Source organism: Macrobrachium nipponense, chromosome 21 (assembly GCF_015104395.2).
Source record: "Macrobrachium nipponense isolate FS-2020 chromosome 21, ASM1510439v2, whole genome shotgun sequence".
In the NCBI taxonomy this organism is placed as follows: domain Eukaryota; kingdom Metazoa; phylum Arthropoda; class Malacostraca; order Decapoda; family Palaemonidae; genus Macrobrachium; species Macrobrachium nipponense.
In genome coordinates, this window is record NC_087212.1 from 1,847,528 (window position 1) to 1,865,027 (window position 17,500).

The 17,500-nt window shown below is 37.7% G+C and overlaps 1 protein-coding gene across 1 annotated transcript; it reads right to left on the bottom strand.

Annotated features, from left to right (window-relative positions):
* Positions 1-962: 962 nt before the first annotated feature.
* LOC135197643 (uncharacterized) lies at positions 963-8,071 on the bottom strand. Its single transcript, XM_064224660.1, has 2 exons — positions 7,877-8,071; positions 963-6,830 (listed from the first exon to the last, which is right to left on the bottom strand). Exons 1-2 carry the CDS (start codon positions 8,069-8,071, stop codon positions 1,755-1,757), a joined length of 5,271 nt encoding a protein of 1,756 aa, XP_064080730.1. The 3' UTR covers positions 963-1,754.
* Positions 8,072-17,500: the final 9,429 nt, after the last annotated feature.

Sequence of the window (17,500 nt, forward strand, 5' to 3'; positions counted from 1 at the left end):
ATTTCCAAGGATTCCTCTCTTAAAGTTAGAAAGACAAGGATGAATTAAAAGGCATGGTCTTTAAACTTTTTTTTTTTATCACATGAGATGTATTTAAAAAGGAACTCTTAGTCATTTTAATACCTTCATAGCAGGTGACATGTTAGTGAATCTAATATTCTGTGTACTGGGAAATACCATTTTACAAAAGGTAGTATTTTTGTTCATTTAGTAATGGTCCCCACTGCATGAATTGATATATACGTGTATATATATATATATATATATATATATAACACGTAAACAGTTTGCAAATAAAGAACAGGTACATCCAGAGAAAAAATATGTAATATACGCTTTTTCAATAAAAATAAAAACCATTGGAAAATTCACAACCAAACAATATTAACCTTTAATACCATCCCGTCAAATCAGTAACCAATTCCCATCATGTGTAAAAAAAAATAATAATATATATATAGTACAAGCACAATTCACCCCAAAAATTTTATAAGCTCCCTAGATACCTTAGCAATGCACCTGTGCTTATGTGACGCGAAATATATAACTTATAATTGGTTAACCCTGTTGCTTGTAATGCCCAAGTAATATTTATATCTGAATAATATAAATACAACATATATATTATACTATATATATATATCTATATATATATATATATATATATTTATATATATGGAATGCATTTTAATGTCCAAGTGGTATTGACAGTTTCTGAATAAATACATTGAATATATACAGAAATACATTTTTATACTGCATTTCTACGGAATTACATTTTTATACATGTGCTTTGATACGTAAGGGTGTTTACTATGTGAAAATAGATATGGTGGTTCAATGTGTATTATATATATATATTATATATATATATATATATATATATATATATATATATATAACATAAAGCATGAAATTAACTTAATGCCCAAAGTATTAGCCCTTTGACCTGAGGGGGTCATCCCTTGTACTGTAGTACCATCGACAGCGGTGCTTTTAATTTAAATTATGCTTGGAAATATCTGTGTTGGGAAGACATTAGAAAATTTACGGTTCCTCTAAAATCATTCCTCTCTCATTTCCAGTACGTCGTATAATTTTCATTCCTTAATATTTGTGATTTTCTTTTCAATGGGCTATTGTGCCAGCTTTGTCAGCCCGTCTGCACTTTTTCTATCCATCCTCAGATCTTAAAACCTACTGAAGTTAGAGGGCTGCAAATTTGTACGTAGATCATCCACCCTCCAATCATCAAACATACCAAATTGCAGCCCTCTAGCCCCAGTAGTTTTTATTGTATTTACGTTTAAAAGTTAGCCATGATCGTGCGTCTGGCAACAATATAGGCCAGGCCACTACCGGGCGGTGGTTAAAGTTACATGGACTGCGGCTCATACAGAATTATACCGAGACCACCAAAAGATAGATCTGTTTTCGGTGGCTTTGATTGTCCGAGATACAGTAAACTCAATTGCGCCGAAGAAACTTCGACGCATTTTTTACTTGTTTAATTATTATATTCCTCAGTTATTTTCAGTAATTATAACTAATAATTGGCCCTCATTTTTCAGACTTCTCATCTTGCATTCCCTATACAGACTAGTTAGTTTGTTCGTCATTACCTTACACCACTTTCTGATGGCAAATGCTTAAGAGCGTGGTTCTAAAATTACACATTTTGAATATTTGATTCTAGTGAGTTTCGGTAAAAATTCTAATGTCCTCCAAACCTTGTTCCATTTCCTACGTTGAATTTACACAGAAATATTGTTATCGGGCAAGGATTCGTGAGCTAGGTATCGGGCAACCATGTCTTGCAGTAGACTCGTTTGTCTGTTACCAGGGTAGTAATAACCTCTGGGTAATTGCTCTTTCAGTTGAGAGTAAGCTTCGTCCATGACTTCTTCGTACTCTATGTCCTCCTCCTCCTCCTCCTCCTCTTCTTCGTCTTTTTCATTGCTCTCTGATGAGAAGTCGCCTCCATCTTCCTTGTGGTTAAGCTCGTCCTCAGACTCGCTCGAGATGTCGTCTGCATTTTCTTTACTCATTTCATCGTTTTCTATTGGTTCTTCTTGATCATGTGACATATCACCGTCCAGTTTAGTCTTAGTCTTTTCATGGTCCTTATCTGTCACTTTTTTCTCCTTCAACAACACCAGGGGCTCACTGTCAGACTTCGTGATATCACTTTCTTGTTCGTATCCATTTTCTTTGTTTTTAGGTTCTGTTTCGCCACTGCCATCAGTTGTCTCTTCTTTTTGTTCAATAAACTTTCTCCCTTCATTTTGTTCACCTGTCAGGTTTCTTAAGATGCCTGCATTTTCATAATCTGTAATATTTCCTTTTTCGAGTGAACTCTGAAGTCTTGAGTCATCGCCATTTTGTTTCTGGGGTTCTGCTATTAGGCGTGAGAGTAGTTCTGTTTCTTTTGATATTACTTTTTTGAGGGCTGAGAACTCTTTAGTTCCTACATTGCTTTTCAAGGTTTTATCTGCTTTCAAATTTGTCTTTTCTTCAAGTGGAGAATTCTTGGTCTCACTTGGGGTAGATTCACCTTCACTGCCAGTGCTGCCTCCATAGTTTGAGTTTGGACCACTGCCAATTTCTTTTCTCGAGATGCCACTTACCTCGCTCATTTTTACTTCTGAGTCTGGTGAGTCATCCTGCTCGGACTTGGCATTGTCACTGATATTTGAGTTGCCATCTTTTGAAATTACCATGTAATTGTTCTCTGATGTCATATTGTTTGGCATTTCATCTTGAGCTGTATTAGTTGATTTGCTCTGAAGGGTCTCATCATTGTTTTCAGAATCATTGCTGGGGTTCAAGTTCATTTCTTCTGCCTTTTTTGACATGTCTTTTAATTTCAGCTCACCCTTGGTCAAGTTACTCTGCTCAAAGGCCTCTTCAGTTGCCTGCATTGTATCTTCTTTCAAGTCCATCTCATGATTATTATCATAATCACTGATTTTCGTGTCACTCTGATCTCTTGCACTTGGACTATCATTTAAGTTCAGGACAGCTATGTCTGTCGCAGCAGTGAAACTCAGGTCATTGTCCTTGCCATTCGATGACTGGCCCTTAAGGTTCATTTCGTTGCTCAGGTTATCACTTAACCTAGAGGCATTTTCAGTTTCTTTGGTTGACGGAATTTTGTTGTCAAAGTTTACCTCGACTTCGCTTGAGTTATCAGTGGGTCTTAAGCCATCTTCACCTCCATTATTAGGTTGGTCCTCAAAGTTCAGCTGAACTTCATCAACATCATCAGTTGGTCTCAAGTCTCCTTTGTTTCTGTCAGTCAGTTTGTCATCAAAGTTCAGCTCATCATTGTTAGTGGCATCAATTGGTATAAAGTCTTCTCTCTTTTGTGTGATAAACTCATCTTTTGCACTTGAATCAATATTAACTACCTCAATGGATTCATCTAACTTTAAGTCATCTTTTGGTTCCAAGTCACCATAATTCTCAGTTGAAGGCTGAGGTATTAATGTATTTTCATAATTTCCACTGTTTTCTTCATCTGGAGTATGCAAATCATCACTTACCATGTTAATTTCATGTGACGCCAGGACATCAACATTTTTTAGGTTTTCTTGAAATGTCCTATCTGTGTAACTTTTGTTATCGCTTCCTGTTTCTAGATTTTGGCTAGAATCATCATCAATTCCTTTTCTTAAGCCATCAACTCTGGGAAACTCCTCACCAAGTAGAGTATCATTTACATCATTTGAGTCTGAATTTTCATCATATTCATTCTCTTCACCAAATTGAGTGGACACTTCAGGGTTTTCTGTCTGCACATCATCTTCTAGGTCATAGTTTTCATCATTGCTTTCATTTTGTTCTGTAGCATTTTCTTCACCTGTGTTGTTTCTTGGGCTTGAGTCTTGGTCGATTTTGTGACTCGCATTAATATCTAACCTTGAAATGTAATCATGAGATGATTCTTTACTTCTTTCCCGAGTTTCGCTCTCAGCTTCGTCTTTTTTATATTCCTCTTTGTCGTCCTCTGAGTTAACATGCTTGTTGTGTCCCTTCATGTCATAAGTTAGTGTGGGCTTCTTATTAGTATCATTAATTGTCTCTTTTCTTTGCTTGTCAGATTCACTTCGACCATGATGTAGAACATGATCATTTATATCTAGATTATCCTCTTCTTTTTTATGTTTGGCTCCAACTTTATCAGTAGGCACTGACTCAGATTCTTCATTAGCAGACACATTCTTAGCTGATGCTGGGAAGAAAAGCGATGAGAGTAATTGCCATTGCTTTCCAAATGATCGCATTTCACCATCGCCTCCTCTGTTTGAGTAGGAGGACACTGTTAATTTTGAAATCAGATCAAGTACTAGATTCTGCGGCGAGACTGATGAACTAAGCAGTTCCAGTGGAGAGAAACTGTTCAGAGGATCCAACTGGTTATTCATAGCTATACTGGAATTCGGTTCGTGGAGACTATGAGGTTCCCTTGATGACTGATGAGTCTTGCCTAAACTGTCCATCAAAGAATTCTTTATAGAATTGATTAAGCCTTCAGGATCACCAATCTGCTTCTTGATCATCTTTACTGCATTGGAAAATGGAGATTCCTCACTGAAAAGTAATTTGTTAGGAATTTCTTGGATGTTTTTCCAAACCTTTCCTAGATCCACTGAGACATCTTGAAGTGTCTGATCTGTTTCAAAAACCATATGTGATGGCATCCCATCATTCAAACGATCTTTGTTTTCAATCAGTTTAGTCTCGTACTCATCAAGACCTTGCTGTAAAAGTTTTAAACCGTGTCTTGCTTGATTAACGGCAAGGAGTAGAGGGTCTGGTGCTCCTCGTGACTCACTAACAGATTCAGATGACGAAAACAGGAAATATCCTCCAAATGCCATGAGCAAAGCCAAACCAGATAGTGCCACAAACTGACCCGTAATCCCAGCTTCCTTTTCATCAGCCTCAAGATCACCATTGTTACCTGGTATTGGTTTTCCTAACCTGTCAACGGAATTTAATGGTTGAAACCTCAGCTGGTCTTTCTTAATGTAATCCATCAAATGTTCATTTTTGAAAAATTCTGGTAATTTACCACTTTCAACTAAAGCTTTCAAGTTTGGAGCGGAATTATGAGCTGACTGGAGCTTGTAAGGATTGTACTTTTTTGATATTGCATCCAAGAGGGGACCAATCTCTTGAGTATACCATGGTGGCAGTGGAGATCCTATATTTGGTTGATAAGTGATGGGATACTTATGGTCATTATCATTACTAATGTATATTGGTGACCCCTCTTCATTTCTTAGTGTAGGTGGGATGATGGTAGTTGGTACAGTAACTGGTGGTGGCTTAATTAAGGCAGCAGGACGTCCTATGACAATATCAGTTTCATCTTCCAGAGTCCGTATTTTCTGGTAATCTGTATCTACAGGCTCTTCAGTTAATACAGGTAATGAATGACCAATCTGTAGTGCCAAGTTATGGCCAAGAGGTGGTGGTGACACTATTATAGTTGGACCTGCATTAACAACTTGTGATTCTATGCTTGGTCTACTGGGCTTTCTTGTGTTTGTTCTGGTATTAGAGCTCCCTGTCAGTGAAAAAACTGATGATTGCTGTGTAGGTTCTGGCACTGATGACTGATTTGTGTTTGATGGTTCCTGATAACTTGGTCTGAAGCCATACAATGGTTTAACTCCACTGAAAATGTCTGAAGGTTTTGGGGATGTATTACCTTGGAAATTTTGTGCCGAAAAATCGTTGGTGTTCCCCGAAGCACTTTTGACAATCGATTTGATTGATTCAAGAATTTCCGTATCATGTAATACACTTTTATCTAATTCCTTAGATAAAGAAGCCGGCAAGGAACTTTTCTGCCGGTTTGGAGACATTGTTGTGGTTCTCACTGCAGGTCGTGTGCCCCTTCTGTTTTGTGATTCTGTTTGAACTGCAGGTTTTTTGTTGTGAGATGTGCTGCTTCCATTGGCAAAGTGTGTACTTGTCATGTCGTGCACAGATGTAAGACCTGTAGGTGAAGTCAGCAAAGGCTTTGTTCTCTTATTTCCATTTGCTTTAGTTTTCAGGTTATTATAAAACTGATCATTTGCAAGGTCTGCAGTCGACTGTGTTGTCATCTGCTGCGGATATGGATTTTCACTAGCAATGCGCTCATCGATTGGGGTTTTCTTTGTCTGCGCCCGAACACTTTCTTCAGGTTTGCCTCTGCTGAAGGAGTTGTGCCACTGAGACAGAAAATCTATTGTGGGCTGCATTGTTGTTGTGGTGGTTAAATTTCTGTTGTTCCTCAAGAAATGAATCACATTCTTCTTTGTGATTCCGCTCGGTAGTATTCCAGAGGCCGTTCTCCTACGTGACGCGCCCGAGCCTGAGAGCCTCTTCAGACTAGGCAGTGAAACACCTCCCGCGCCTAATCGGGCTATTCCAGAATGCAGGCCGTGATTTCCTAGACCTAAGTTCCCTAATCGTTTCCTCCAAAACGGAACCCTGTTTTGGAGTTCCAAAAGCCTGTTTTGCAATTTGGTAACATCTGTGGAGTTGTCACGATAGATCTTAGGTCTGAAGGTCGAAGGGTTGTTCAGCAGAGCAACAGGTGTTGGCAGCTCTTCATCTGCCGGAGTTTCTGATGCAGGTGTAGTCACTTCTGAACCTTCCTTACTGGAATCAGTCGATGAGCGGAGAATCTCTTTGGATACTTCGTATGGGTCAATCAGCACAGCCTGGCCTTTGCTGACCAGCCCGGCATATTCACGAACTGGTGCTCGCAGGGAAACTGTTCTGTGCAGAACTGTGCTGAAGAGAACCGCCGTGACCAGCGCATTCGATACCTGGAAGAAGGAGATGAAGAAGTAACTACATTTTATTTTTCATTATTAGATAAGAAGTTGGTGTATTGCGTTTGTTTTATTTTGCCGATTCTACTTTATAATATGTTCTCTTAAATTTAACGTAGCTTTCAAATTCGTCCTCTGACGTAAATTTGGATCGACTCATGTGGAAATACAGGTACCTTTTTTATTTTTAAATGTTACATAAATTAAAGAGGTGCATGTTGTTTGTGTATATTATGGATGTACTAAAAATGAGTGAAAAAGAAAACAGTACAGCTGTAGTTGAAATCCCTGAATCATTGAGTAGTATAATATATATATATATATATATATATATATATATATATATATATATATATATATATATATATATATATATATATATGAAGTCGTAATGAATTGTTCCACCTGTTATTTTTGTAAATTACAACAGGACGATGTTATGTGATTCGACTCGAATTCGTTCTGTGGTATCACGTTGTATCTGCTCCACGCTTCTACGAGAAAGAGGTGACAACTCTATCAGATTGAAGACATGTGGGAGCTTTTGTTCTTCCTTCTTTGCGAGAAAAAAATGGGATTATTGACATTCAGCGCTTGCGAATTCTCATAGAAGATTGCGCTGGTGCCGAACCTTGGCTGAGGAACATATTGGTCACGGTTGGAAGTCTCCGTGAGAGAGGACCACTCATTAAAAGGCTTGACCGATTGTCTTGAGTTTTTTTTTTTTTTTTTTTTTTTTTTTTTGTTTTTGGGGGGGAGGGTTTTTGACGCGAAAAAAAAAAAAAAACCAAAAAAAGTTTTTTTTCCTTTATTCGAGTATGAAGACCGAGTTCCGTGCATATTTTTTAAACTGGGTAACGAATTGACTTGTCAATAGAGACCTCTCTCTCTCTCTCTCTCTCTCTCCATGACACGGAAGACACAGCCAAAAAGACAAGTTTTGTGAGAGATTCCCTAATCCATTTTGTTTGTCTCATGGAAAAGTTGAAACCACAACAGATGTTTTGTTTTGTCCAGTGATGGACTTTTGAAGGTCAGACAATTTCTTCTTCTTCTTCTTCTTCGCCCTGTTTTCCTACGTACTGCAGGTCAGATGTATAGGGAATATTCCAAGTGTTTGACGCTGTTCCGCCCTGTCTGTTGGGCTCTCGGGCCTTACTGTTACCCAGAACCGCTTGTAGCAAATCTTTAGGTGTGTTACAAGCTGCGTAAGACTCATGTTTCAACTGGCTCATGTTATTTCAACTGATTTAACACCTGTGCTCGTGCGTGCGTGTATATGCGTGACTCACGTTTTCTGTTCCTTAAAAATATGCCCAGTAATAATAATAATAATAATAATAATAATAATAATAATAATAATAATAATAATAATAATAATAATAATAATAATAATAATAATAATAATAGGTTTTTAAAGAGGACATGAGTATACATTTAAAAAAGAATATGATATTCACATAGCTCTGTTTTGTTACATCGACCTTGATTTCATTATAAGCATAACATTGAACGTTTTCGATTTTTGCACCTGTTATATGGGCTACTGGGAGCCAAGTATGATGATGACGCAATAAAGAAAGATACTAGAAGGCGGGATGTTGAGTTGGCGAAGTTGATTGCAAAGTTAGTGGTTAGTGGGAAGGATGAGAGATGAACACGGATTTAAAATCCGTGTAAGACAGAAGTCAATGCACCTCACGGCGTTCCCTGGGCCGCTAGCTGCAACCCCGTTCATTTCTTATACTGTACCCCAGTTCATATGCTCTTTCTTCCATCTTATACTTCCTCTACTCTCTCCTAACAATTGTTATCATAATGCAACTGCTGTGAGGTTTTCCTCCTGTTACACCTTTCAAACCGTTTTACTCTCAGTTTCCCTTGTAGCAGGTCCTAGTGCTTTTTTTTTTATATAATTTATAATTTTTTTTAATATAATTTATAATATTTTTTTTTTGTACCCGGAAACTTTTTTTTTGTGTGGCATATTTTAAGACGGATCATAGTACACACAGTTCAACGGAGGAGGCTCCATCCTTACAGTTATTTTTACTCACTTAGCGCGGCTGACCGCTCAGTGGAGTAACAAAAATATGGGTCAGCATGATCGCTCCTCCAGAGGCAATTAGTCGAGCTCATTTGAATAAACCTTTTGAAGGGCAGGTGAATATATTATTATTATTATTAGTATTATTATTATTATTATTATTTATTTTTTTTTTTTTGCTCTATCACAGTCCTCCAATTCGACTGGGTGGTATTTATAGTGTGGGGTTCCGGGTTGCATCCTGCCTCCTTAGGAGTCCATCACTCTTCTTACTATGTGTGCCGTTTCTAGGATCACACTCTTCTGCATGAGTCCTGGAGCTACTTCAGCCTCTAGTTTTTCTAGATTCCTTTTCAGGGATCTTGGGATCGTGCCTAGTGCTCCTATGATTATGGGTACGATTTCCACTGGCATATCCATATCCTTCTTATTTCTATTTTCAGATCTTGATACTTATCCATTTTTTCCCTCTCTTTCTCTTCAACTCTGGTGTCCCATGGTATTGCGACATCAATGAGTGATACTTTCTTCTTGATTTTGTCAATCAACATCACGTCAGGTCTATTTGTACGTATCACCCTATCTTTTCTGATACCATAGTCCCAGAGGATCTTTGCCTGATCGTTTTCTATCACTCCTTCAGGTTGGTGTCGTACCACTTATTACTGCAAGGTAGCTGATGTTTCTTGCACAGGCTCCAGTGGAGGGTACCAACTCAAGAAAAGAGGCAACAGAATTAACCATCTGATGTTCATGGACGACATCAAGCTGTATGGTAAGAGCATCAAGGAAATAGATACCCTAATCCAGACTGTAAGGATTGTATCTGGGGACATCAGGATGGAGTTTGGAATAGAAAAATGCGCCTTAGTCAACATACAAAAGGGCAAAGTAACAAGAACTGAAGGGATAAAGCTACCAGATGGGAGCAACATCAAACACATAGATGAGATTGGATACAAATACCTGGGAATAATGGAAGGAGGGGATGGGATATAAAACACCAAGAGATGAAGGGAACACGATCAGGAAAGAATATATGCAGAGACTCAAGGCGATACTCAAGTCAAAACTCAACGCCGGAAATATGATAAAAGCCATAAACACATGGGCAGTGCCAGTAATCAGATACAGCGCAGGAATAGTGGAATGGACGAAGGCAGAACTCCGCAGCATAGATCAGAAAACCAGGAAACATATGACAATACACAAAGCACATACAGCTGCCCAACCCAAGAGAAAATACGGACAAGACTATACATAACACGAAAGGGAGGAGGGAGAGGACTACTAAGTATAGAGGACTGCGTCAACATCGAGAACAGAGCACTGGCGGGCAATATCTGAAAAACCAGTGAAGACGAGTGGCTAAAGAGTGCATGGGAAGAAGGACTAATAAAAATAGACGAAGACCAGAAATATACAGAGACAGGAGAATGACAAATAGAAACAGAGGGACTGGCACAACAAACCAATGCACGGATAATACACGAGACAGACTAAAGAACTAGCCAGCGATGACACGTGGCAATGGCTACAGAGGGGAGAGCTAAAGAAGGAAACTGAAGGAATGATAACAGCGGCACAAGATCAGGCCCTAAGAACCAGATATGTTCAAAGAACGATAGACGGAAATAACATCTCTCCCATATGTAGGAAGTGCAATACGAAAAATGAAACCATAAACCACATAGCAAGCGAATGTCCGACACTTGCACAGAACCAGTACAAAAAGAGGCATGATTCTTATTATTATTATTATATTATTATTATTATTATTATTATTATTATTATTATATTATTCATAGGTCACGTCCGTTAACTGCGCCACCTCGTTCCTATATAATCAATCATATTTGACCTATGTGACCTTTGTTTGAACGGGCTTCTATTCAGGCTACATGTGGATAATTGCATATTTGTTTAGACTAGATGAATAATTGTACACAAAGTGATCTGAAGCAACAATCTCCTTCAATAGAACATGCTTGAAAGGGGGTCTTGTACATATTATTATTATTATTATTATTATTATTATTATTATTATTATTATTATTCATTATTATTATTATTATATTATTATTATTATTATTCAGAAGATGAAACCTATTCACATGGGAACAAGCCCACCACAGGGACCAATGACTTGAAATTCAAGCTTCTAAAGAATATTGCTGGTTCATTAGGAAGAAAGGAGTCGGCATTCAGAATAGTGTTGAAGATTACAACTTCATTAGTTAGGAGAATTAGAGGATAGTGAGGGAGAGGGGGGCCGGGGCGTGATTAGCCATCTTCCATGGGAATGCAATCAACTACGTCATTCGATCGAAGTAACTGATTGACAGTTGTCGGCCGAAGCAAGAGGTAAAGATGAATAGGCACTGGGGTAGCGCCGACAGTCCACCTCACGCCCGGTACACTGTAGGCATTGCTAAAGGTTCATTGCAGCGTTCCTTCCGCCAATAGCTGCGAGCTCTTTCATTCCTTTTAATGTACCTCCATTCATAGTCTCTTCCATCTTATTTTCTTCAATACGCTCGTAATGATTGTTGCATAGTGCAACTGCTTTGAGGTTTTCCTCTTGTTACACCTTTTAAGACCTCTTATGCTCAATTTCCCATTCAGCGCTGAATGACCTCGTAGGTCCCACCGCGCTTGGCCTTTGGCCTAAGTTGTATATTCAGTTCTATTTTGAAATCACTAGAGAAGCTGATCGGTGCCATTGTTCCGAGAAGAACTCGGGAGATTTGAAAGATATGTATTTAAGAATTTGAAGAAGAAGTATATATATATATATATATATATATATATATATATATATATATGTGTGTGTGTGTGTGTGTGTGTGCTTGTGTGTGTTTACTTGTGTTTTACTACCATGCATCAAAATAGAAATAACTATTAAGATAATCATTACTTTAAAGTAGTGACAAAAACAACCTCTAACTGAAAATTCAATCATTACATATCCAGTGTCTAATACACTGTAATCACCAACAAGTTCAATAATGACAGTCTTTCACTCACCATTTTGCAATCGGCCATCTTCGCAGTTTTCATATTCGTCTGTTCCTCGAGACGCTTCTCTTATTTTCCCAGGGAGAATAAACGCACATTAACACGAGGACTTCTGTCAAACTGTTTGTTGCTGTTACTCATCACTTTGTGTCTTCACCATTCATTCATGAGTGATTTCAGACGTAGTATAAACACTACTGGGGTTTACGATGCACTTGAGTTATGTTTATGAGTAACTTAAAGCAGTCGATTGAGATTCATTTACACCGGAATTCGAGGTTTAAGTCGCCTCTTCACAAAAGGAAACTCGAGAAAATTATCTGTCGCTGCCTCGTAATGTTATTCCTGTAGACGCGGTTAGGAAGATGTCCTGAGGTTTTTTTTTTTTTTTTACGCTTTGGTAGCCAGCAAGTCCAGCCAAAAGCAACGTTGTCTCAGGAGAGACTGGCTATTTCCTGAGGTATTTGACGCTTTGGGCACCCAGCAAGTCCTGCCAAACACAACGTTGTCTCAGGTGAGATTGATTATATCCTAAGGTACTTGACGCTTTGGCAGCTAGCAAGTTCGGCCTAACGCAACATTGCCTTAGGAGAGAATGATTATATCCTAAGGTACTTTACGCTTTGGCAGCAGCCAGCAAGTCCGGCCAAACGCAACGCCGCCAGAGGAGAGATTGTAGGTACCTCCCGGGCGTCCAACTGCTTACGAGGGAATGGAGAACAATGAGGAAGAGGAGGAAGAAGACTCCTCTTGGCCCACTGGTCAATTAACCAGAAACGCCGCCTCTTGAAGGGAAGAAGTATGAAGGCATAGACTATTTTCCCATGGTCGCTCGTTCCCCATCTGTTGTAGGCCAGGCTGCAGCGTGTCAATTTCTTTCTTTTTTTCTCTCTCTCTCTCTCTTTGTTTTGACAAGAGTGTACGGACGGGTTTTATGTGATTCCTTCCCCCCAATTAGTTTGAGGGTTAATGGCTATGAAGGAAATATTATATAGCGTGGAGGTCTCGGGTAGAGCTGACTTATTCTTCACGTGTTGTTATATATGTTGTTACTAGTCTCTTAAATGAGGCTTATGTGGCTGTAATTTAATATTTACGTGTTTGGTTGGATTGTGTTCGTGTCGCATTTGTAAAATTCGACTTGTTCTAATTTGTAAACTCATTTGCATCCATAATTATATATATATACTATATATATATATATATATATATATTTTCCTGTGGTATTCGCTTATATAATGAAGTCACGTTCATCTACTGTGATTTTTTTAAGCACACGTACATATACCCATGTTTACACATACATACATATATATGTGTATATATATATATATATATATATATATATATATATATATATATATATATATATATATATATATATATATATATATATATAGAGAGAGAGAGAGAGAGAGAGAGAGAGAGAGAGAGAGAGAGAGAAATAGTATTTTTACATGTACGATTATCAGTTCATTGAGCCCCTCTCTCTCTCTCTCTCTCTCTCTCTCTCTCTCTCTCTCTCTCTACTATTGCTCTCTCTCTCGCCTCTCTCTCTCGACTCTCTCCCTCTCTCCTGACATACGTTTGACACACCACCATATACATGTATAATAGTATCATCAGGGCTAGAGATATATATTTAAATCACGCTTTTTTTTCCATGGTAGGTTGACCTAACTGATTGCGGTCGGTAACAGAATATATATATGGTCTGTCAGTCTCTGGGTTTGTAATTAGACTCCTTGTCGTGGTTCGTGTCGTGTTCTATAGAAGTAATTAGGAGACGACTGTCATCTTGGGAGATTGACAGAATGACAGTTTGATTATCGTGAGCATTGAGTGTGTGTGTGTGTCTGTGTGTGTGACACAGCATATGAATGAATTGTATCACATCGCCGTGATTCATATACAAGCTTTAAGCTACAGATGTCCTTTGATATCCAGTTCGCTCTATACCTCGGAAATAATATATTTGCATATATGTTAACCGAAGGGGAATTTTTTTTATTTATTAGAAATTTTTATGGGGTCGAACCACGGAAATCCGTCGGTTAGCACATATGTAAATATATTATATCCGAGTTAGGGCGAATTGGATGTTAACGGACATTGTAGCTTAATACTTATACAGTATATATATATATATATACTATATATATATGTGTGTGTGTGTGTGTGTGTGTGTGTGTGTGTGTGTGTGTGTGTCGTTTGTGTGTGTATATATATGTACATTTATATGTTGGATATGCTCAGTTCTTCAGGGCGATTTTATGAAAATTTTTATGCGCTGATAGCCAATATTATTTTAAATACTTTTTATACGAATATTATTATTAAAATATTAATGAAAAAGTATTTATATTTTTGTATATAAATATATAAGCAATGTATATACTATACACAGAGAGAGAGAGAGAGAGAGAGAGAGAGAGAGAGAGAGAGAGAGAGAGGAGAGAGAGATTGTAGTACGTAGGCACTCCATGGCTGAACATAACTCATTGTAACTCATCAATATATAGGTACTGTACTTTATTCTTTAAATTATCTCGAGCACTCCATGGTGATGATCAAATAACGAGGTGATCTCCTTACCTGAGGACCTCTTTACCTGTTTACTGTTAGGCCGCAAATCTCACCTGTGTGAGGGAGAGCTAAGTAGACTCTTACACCCGTCCAGCGCCTGCGCAAAAGCTTCGTGCTATCTTCGGTTTGTTCTATGCACTCTATGGCACATCCGTCAAGATGTGTTGCTTTGGTCGTGACAAACAGAGAGAGAGAGAGAGAGAGAGAGAGAGAGCTCTTTCTGGTTAGAGACCTTTGATGCTATCCGTCTTGATGGATGATGGTTTTAATTTTTTTTTTTTTGTGCGTATTGTTGATGGTAAATGGTTTGAGTGAATCTCGTTTTGTAGGGAGGAGCGATGGTAATTATCGGACTGTGTCATGCCTTGTCTACACACACACACACACACACACACGTACACGTGTGTACATTTATGTGCGTGTGTTCGTGAGTGTAGCATCTCTAAATACAAGCTGTTATTCCATCGCAATATTGTGCGATGCATCATTTTTTTCTTCATTTAATGCAGTTTCTCTCTCTCTCTCTCTCTCTCTCTCTCTCTCTCTGCAGCTGTATTTATTACCAAGAAGGATTTGCTACCTGATCACTTATTAAAGATATCTCAGTACACGTCACAGTTAATATTTATATATATATTTTTTTTAATCAAGGGAACTTTTTTTTTTTCGGGAGGAACCTAAATGGGTCACCTGGCCAATATAACCCCCTCAAACTAACCTTCCCCAAACCTATATACTATGTGAACTCCTCTCTACCCGAGTGCTACGGGCTACAAATCATCCAATTACGAATGATCTTTGGCAGGTAATACTTGTACTCGTTATAATATGACTATAAAAGTCCGTGTAATAACATTACCTTTGCAACGCCTTCGCTTGGCGCATGCGCCGACGGAGGGCTTCCTCCTCCGTTACCCGTAACTGTAGACGGTAATAAAATGGGAAGTTTTAAGGAGAGAATGCTAATTACGTCACGGAATTTTCTTAAACGGGTGTACGGAGCGAATACGTTATTCAGAATGTTATTAGGTTTAGTTTTTTTATCTTGATTAATGGATATTTCGTTTACGGTTGGGAATTATGCAGTATAATGATTCGACGTCTGTGGTCAAGACAGTCTAATAAATCGGTTAGTTTAATATTAATTTTGCGATCAATATTAGTTTTACGATCAGAGGTTGTGAGTTGAAGATTTAACTTCCGATGGTTGATTCTCTCTCTCTCTCTCTCTCTCTCTCTCTCTCTCTCTCTCTCTCTCTCTCTCTCTCTCTCTCTACATCTATCCCATATAATATATACTATATATATATATATATATATATACATATATATATAAATATATATATTTATATATATATATATATATATATATATATATATATATATATATATATTCATGCGTGTTTGGTGGATCGAGAAAGATAGAGAGAGAAAAAAAAAAAAGACGAGGAATAGAGAGAGAGAGAGAGAAATATTTCATTGCCAAGGAATCAACGGCATACCTTGACCACCACCACCAGAAGATCATACCCAAGAAAAAAATAAATACCCCAGGAGACCTTGACCGTTTCTTTTCCTGCCCGACCGAGATCGCGGGGGCATCCCGTTGCCCTTATCCCAAGGGCTCAGCCACTGACCCAGAGAGCTGCCCTAGGAAGGGCGAGGTGGCCCCGCATAGGATAGCGGTCAGTAGTGCTTCCGGCACGGGCCTGTTATCTCTCTCTCTCTCTCTCTCTCTCTCTCTCTCTCTCTATTTACTCATTTATCTCTTGTTTTGTAATTACAGGGCAGTCTTAATTATAATACAAAGACTTCATTCATACAAGCACGTTCATTATATAGATATATATATATATATATAGTATATATATATATATATATATATATGTGTGTGTGTGTGTGTGTGTGTGTGTGTGTGTGTGTGTGTGTGTGTATGTATATATGTATATATATAATCTTTAATAAATTAATAGAATAATTTAACAAGTAAAACAGCAATTAGATGATGGGTTATGGAATCACCACGAACGAAAAAATAAATAATAGATAAAAATAAAAAATCTCCACTAATTGAATAAATAGTTACTACGAAAAATCTAAATTAGAATAATTATAATCGAGTTGACAGGCAAATGATTTATAAATTGAGTATATTTATTAAAAGATCAGATACTGCTACACAGTGTCAAAACATCCCAAATTAAATGTATATATGAATATTAATATATTTATTAAATGTAAAATGAATAATTAAATTAAAATCATAAAAAATATTAAGATAACAGTCACAGTCACGACGCAATGAACCAATATGAATTAAGTATCTCATAATGAATATAGATTAAGTCAATATAAATCTTTATAAAATACTATTGAAAGATAACAGCCAATATGAATAGATTAATATATTAGATAATTAACTACATAAAATCCTCATAAAATAGTAAACAGTCTTGCAAGGTCTCGGTCACATTCGCTCTAACCTATAGGAACGGTCAAAGTAGTTCGCTAGTTTTAAGAGCGAGTTAGCGGATTGTGGCCTTTACATTATTAGACAACGCTCACAGGTTAAGGAAAGAGGAGACACCTCTGAGCAGGTGTGTGTAGAATGGTGTTAAAACTATTAACTTTTGAAGAGAGAGAGAGAGAGAAACCTACTACCTGCTTGCCTAGTGTTCACTTAACTGTAGTTTGATGGCGTCTGTCTGCCCATCCGTCTCATTATAGTATAGTGCGGATTCTCATATTCAATCTTGTAATGATGGTGGTGGTTACCATATTTTTTTTTCTCTCTCTCTCTCTGGATAATAAGTTAATTATAGTACGGATTTTCGGATTTGATTTTAATGATGATACAGGTGGTTACCATCTCTCTCTCTCTCTCTCTCTCTGGATAATGTTATATAATTATAGTACGGATTTTCGAATTTGATTTTGTAATGATGGAGGTGGTTACCATACTTCTCTTGATGGAGTCTCTCTCTCTCTCTCTCTCTCTCTGGGTAATAATAAG